The sequence below is a fragment of the Petaurus breviceps genome, unplaced genomic scaffold (genome assembly GCF_028583685.1).
Source record: "Petaurus breviceps papuanus isolate PSGF00001 unplaced genomic scaffold, PetGlider_PUasm1.0 446, whole genome shotgun sequence".
In the NCBI taxonomy this organism is placed as follows: domain Eukaryota; kingdom Metazoa; phylum Chordata; class Mammalia; order Diprotodontia; family Petauridae; genus Petaurus; species Petaurus breviceps.
In genome coordinates, this window is record NW_027186338.1 from 209,125 (window position 1) to 215,124 (window position 6,000).

The window sequence follows — 6,000 nt, forward strand, 5'->3', positions numbered from 1 at the left end:
AAAAAGAAAAACCTTTTTCAAAGAGACTGGAATGAGTGAAGAGAGGTCAGCAAAGTAATGTTTTAAGTGAAAGATGAGTTCATGGGAGAGTACTCAAGTGAAATAGAAATAGTTTTTCCAATAACCTAGAACAGCTCTCTGTTCAACATCAACAATGACCATTTGTGATGGTGATTATGGTGTTTTCCATCTGTTAATTCTTCACTCACTCACCTAGGAAAGTGCTAATCAGGACTCCTCCCTCTGCCATCCATGGGGCTTCTATTCTTTCCATCTGGGAAATCACATCTGGTAGGCAAACGGGAACACCTCCTTGTGTAGAAATAAATGGGAGAGTGCTGGGGTCAGAGATATAACCCAGGATGCATTCTTGCCCTCTTCCTCATTAGGGAATGAAGGACATGCCAGACAAGACCCAGATGGGAGTTCAAAGGATTCCTGGAGTATTCTCTATATTGGGTTCCCAGGAAGCATGAGAATGGGTCAGCAGCTCAAAGGAAATGGTTTTATCCTCACACATTCTCTGCTAGGAGGATACCAATTGTTTAAGTCTTCCAAATATCTACACTGGCTCTTTGGGGTAATTCAGTGAATCGAATGACCAGCCAATAACAGAGGTATACAGCCTCAGGGGCGGCACGATAAAACGACTGACTTCCCACTGTACAACACAAAGTGGAGAGAGCAGAAACACCAGTGACCCTGGGTACCAAACAAATCACTCCCCATCACATGCATTCTGGACGTCAACCCTCCATGAGAAGAGAAGCACTTCAGGCATCAGTCAGCCAAGAGGAAATGCAAAGACAGCCCCAGGGAACCTGATAATCTGGCTGGGGGAGCGCAGACCTTACCAAGGGAGACAAAATTCTCGTAGTTCTCCAGCATCACGTCCCAGTACATGTCCTTCTGAGAAGGTTCCAAGAGTCCCCATTCCTCCCAGGTGAAGTCCACAGCCACATCTTGGAATGTCAGTGGTATCTGAAACAGCAAACAAGACACCTGCTCACTTGGGGACCAGCCCTCACAGGGAATATGAGAAAGCCATGGAGCTGGCAGAATGTAAGGGCCCTGTTTCTCAAAGCACTAAGCAGAATTTTAGTATTTCTGGAGAAATTACATACTGGATACATCAATTTATACTAGCCTCAATATTGCAAAAAAGTTTCCTGCTTAAAGTCAGCCTTACAGCCTTACAGCTCCCACAGTGATCCCAAAGTGAGTCATGCTTGTAAAACCCCTACCCCCACCCAAGTCAGGCCAGTTTTTCTTTAAAAGGTATTGAAACCAACTTCGAGAACTGGTTGGCCCAGGGAATGAAAAGCTCAGGCTGTTGACATCACCTCCTGGTCATCTTAGTACAAAATGACCTTGAGACAGTCTGGGCCTCCTCTCTGATGCTTGGCTACTGGAACTTACAGGCATGTCACTCATCTGAATCCTGGATGCTCATCCTTTCTGAACATTCTCCTCCCGCTAAGGCTAAGTACATCTCCTTTTATTAACGGCAGAAGGACCAAGGGGCAGCTCATTTTGTGTCAATATCAAACCTAAACAATTAGGGCACTGGCCTGAGGCTGGCCCAGCCCACAGCACCCTGCAAACACATCACCTGAGAGCCAGGCAATGGACACAGAACAACCATCCATCACACCCTTACAAGGCTTACAAATGTACCAAGTATCATCACTTCTTGGTAGATCAGAGTCTGTTCTTGGGCACCCATCATCTGACTATTGACTTCATCTAATGCCAAGCTCCAGAATAATACTTTCTTATGAACAGATGTACAAGCTCTTTTCTCATCTGAGAATTCAGAGCTCCTATGGACAGCTCAAGGGCAGTGTAACCTTTGTTTCATCACAACCTCTCTGGACATGCTTCCTTATTCATAAAAGGAGGCACCTGGACTAGATGACATGGAACATCCCTTCCACCTCTCAATCAATGAACATTGGATAATATTGCTTTAGGCAAACAGACAACTACCAAGACTTTACAATACTTTAACTACAAAATATTGCCAGCCAGAATCACTCTTTTATCTTGTTTCTCCTGTATGTTTTCTGGAACTGTACAGTATAGGGGATTCAAATGATAGCAATATGAGGGTTTGCATAATGTATCAAAACTTAAAAAAAACTACTTCTGAGTATGTCTTGATGTCTCTGCAGACTGAGGAAAGGAATTAGGTTTGGGGCTTATTTAGCTCAATACTGGCTACACATTAGGTTGAACAAACTAATGATCAGTCCAAAGAGGCAGTCAGAATAAAGACATTAGCTAAGTAGAACAGCATAAGAAATGACTGGACAGTATCTCTGAGGACCCAGGCTCTGTCACAGGTGAGCCTGAGTAAGAGGATTCATCTGTCACCTGTCATCAACCTGAGGGGCCTCAGCTTCCTCATCTATTAAATTTGGGCATCAGACTATTCTTTCCAATTCTAAAGATCTCTAGACTCTCATCTGTCAGAATTGCCAAAGTCTTCACTGGACAAAACCTGAGGTTCAGGCCCCTAGATGCAACTTGTTTGAAGACAAGGGAAAGAGAAGACTCCACATTTTTGAGAAAAAGGATGGCATTTCAGGAGAGGGAAAAAATCCAAACTCACCTGGGATCTGGCTGTCAGGAGAATAGAAGTCATGCCCTTTTGGCTTGGGGAAGAGCAGAGCACCGAGAAGCCAGAACTGAAGGAGAAAGAAATCAGAAGGGAGATCAATGCTGCCTGGTTGTTCCTGCACCTCTGAGGGGGTAATTTCCCTCTCCCCACATGCCCATCATTCTCACAGAGGGAGGACCACTTAGCTGGGCCTACTGTATGTAGGAAAGACTAGAGAATGGTACATGAGTTAAAGCATTCAATCAGAAATTCAGGCCATGAACAAACCAGTGGCTTTGTCCTTTAGATGAAAGAGCTCATGACCATCTGTGCTGGTGAGAGATACTAAGATGTCCAGCCAAAGCCATGAAGGACAGGCTCCTTTCCTTGAGAACACATCTGAAGTGAGCCCAGCATTAGTCTGATCTCTCCCCCTACTTCCCTTTTCTGTTCCTTGGTCCCATCAACCAATTATATGTTGACATATAACCAACAGGTTATATGTCAATTATAGCACTCAAAAACCCAAAGTATAGACCCAAAAGTACAGATCTGAAAATAGGGATAACTGCCCAACCAGTAACTACATTAAAAACCCCTTAAAATGAGAGATTATTATTATTAACATAGGTAAAGACAGAATGTTTCCTGTGCAAAAAGGGAAAGCTGGGAAATATCACTTGAGTTGTTCTGGCAACCACGTTTTTTAGGTCAGGAGAACCTCAGCTTTCTTCCTATCTCCAGATGGTTTTAAAACATGCCATTTAATAAAACTGTTTTGGATATATTAAGTGGTGTGTGTGTGTGTGTGTGTGTGTTTTGTAGGCTGTCTCTTCCTCCCTTTCTAGTGTGAACTCTGATTTAACATATAATCACTCACTTGGAGAGGATTTTTATGACAAGAACAGCAAATGAGCAGCAGCAGTTGACCCAAGCCTCTGTGGAAAACAAAAACTCATCCAATAGCCTGCCCTTAAACTACTGCACTGAGTGGCCCTCATTCACCAGGCTATTGGAAGTCATGGGAGAGGTGATTTCTTGGTGTCATTCTAAGTGAACTCAAAAAGACTGAAAAAACCAGGAGAGGTGCCAAAGAACTGAGAAAGTAAAAAGGTTATCCTAGCTTTCAAAAAAGGAAAAGAAACAGTGGTCTATATACTATAGGCCAGTGAGCCTTTGATTCCTGGCAAAATTCTAGAGCCTGTCATTAAAGGGTCTAACATTTGACTGTTCAAAAATATTCACGACCAAATGCCATTCTACTGATTACTGAAATTTAATGACTATTAAAAATTACTAGGAGAGACCTAGAAGAGGGAGCAGGGATCCTGGAAGGGCAGTAGGGCTTAACCAAGAACAGGTTATATTAGATTAATCTCATTTCTCTGGGTAGGCAGATGACCAGACTGGGAGATCCAACTAGCCCCCCTCTGCTCTATCATTTTGCAGGAGTCTCTGGCCATGCTCACCTGTCTCCTTCTGGACACTCTCTCCTCTCTAGGTTTTCATGATCTCTTCTGTCCTGGTTCTCCCCCTGCCTGTCTGATCTCCCCTAGATCTTCATCTAGACCATGCCCACTGGCCACAGGTGACCCCAAGGCTCTGTCCTGTGCCCTCTGCTCATCTCCCTCCACAGCATCTGGCTTGGGGACCTCATTAATTCCCCTGGGGGAAAGATCATGTTTAAGCAGATGATTCCTGGCTCTCTATACCCAGCCCTAGTCTCTCTCCTGAACTACAGACCCACACCATCTACTGCCTTTTGAATATCTATTTGAAAATGCAACAGCTGTGTCTCAGGCACATCCAACTCAACCTGTCCTAGTCAGGACTTATTCTCTCCCCTACGACTCTTCCTAATCCCCAACTTTCCCCTTACTGCCCTGGGCATCACCATCTTCCCAGTCACTCAGGCTGGGACCCTGAGGTCATTCTCAGCTCCTCCCTCTTACTCATCCCCCTCCCCCACCTCTCATCTGTTGGGAAATCTCTTCGTTTCTCTTCCCTTTTCATCCAGGAAGCCTCTTGTCCATTCACACAGCCACTGTCCTAGTACCCTGGTCTCCCTGCCTCCAGCCTCTCTTCACTCCAATTCATCTTCCAGAGGGACTGTCCTAAAGCCTGCTCTGACCTGGTCCCTCCCCTACTCTATAAACAACAATGGCTCCCTACTGCTTCCAGGACCCAATAGTAAGTCCTCTGGTATTTCCACCTGGCCCCTGCAGACTCTCCTAGGGCCCCTTCCCCTTTCCTGCTATTTCCCTCCCAGCACTGGACCCTCTGGCTACACTGGGCTCCCTGTTCCTCTCCCACAACTCTTCAACTATGTGGGCCACCCCCCAAACCAGGTAGCCTCTGCCTGATCCTCCTGGCTTCCCCAGATTCCCCCAAGCAGGAGGCCTTTCCCTGCCCCTTCCCTTCCCCCCTTTCTCGGGGCCTCCCCCCATGACTTTCACACCCTCTACAGGCACCTGCAGGTGAGTGTTTAATATCTTTGCTCTGCCTTCTTACAGGTGTCTCCACCACTTTGGTAAGTGTAGACGGCAAAGCCACCCTAGGACCCTGCCCCCAGGCAATGAAATGCACAAGGAAACAAACAATGACAATGTCAATGACCCCGTAGGCGCCGCTCCCGCACCCCTGCTCCCAGCGGGGGGCCTGAGAGCTACAGGCTGCCGCCCCACCCCCAACCCAGCAGCGGGGCTCCCCCCTCTCCTGGGACACCCTCCCAGCCCTGAGCCGAGCACACAGGAGGTGCCTAATCAGTGCTGGCAGACTGATCGATTCCAGCCTCGGGTCTGGACCGACCCTCTTCTCCTCTTTCTTGGGGGCTCCCTGTCACCTCTGCAAGAGGAGCCCTAGCTCCTCTCCAGGGCAAGCCCCCCCATCTGTTCTGGTGCCGGGTCTCGGGTTCGAGTCCCGCCCCCTCTTCCCCTTGTCCACTCCCGGCTGGCTCGTTCTATTCCAGCACACACTGGCTCTCTCTCTCTCTCTCTCTCTCACACACACACACACACACACACACTTTCACACTCACACACATTTACACACTTGAGCAGGATCGTTCTTTCTCAGAAACTCTGTTTCCCTCGGGAGCACCTATACGCGCACACGCACGACAAAAACACGCACACGGGCGCACCCACACGCACGCACAACAAACACAACCAGATTTCTTCACACTTTCACGAGAGTGCAAACTGAAACTCACTTTCACTCATGCACCCTTTCGCGGCCGCACGCACGCCAAAATGCACCCTCCTCCCTATCCCTCCCCTCACCCGCCAGCAGCGTGAAGGCTCGCCCAGTACTCGGGTCTCTGAAAACCGGGCCGCTTCCTCCTCTAAATACAGCGCCTGCGTGGAATCTACCCGGAACTACAATTCCCAGTATGCCTC

At 47.6% G+C, this 6,000-nt stretch overlaps 1 protein-coding gene across 1 annotated transcript in view; it reads right to left on the reverse strand.

Annotated features, from left to right (window-relative positions):
- The window catches only part of LOC138171503 (zinc finger protein 721-like), a 65,160-nt gene extending 59,160 nt beyond the window's left edge, over nt 1-6,000 (reverse strand). The window contains exons 1-4 of the mRNA XM_069101025.1: nt 5,884-6,000; nt 2,615-2,690; nt 855-981; nt 214-312 (exon numbers count right to left, since the gene is read on the reverse strand). Coding sequence (XP_068957126.1) covers nt 214-312; nt 855-981; nt 2,615-2,647 — 259 coding nt within the window. The 5' untranslated portion in view covers nt 2,648-2,690; nt 5,884-6,000. The remainder of the gene's footprint in view (nt 1-213; nt 313-854; nt 982-2,614; nt 2,691-5,883) is intronic.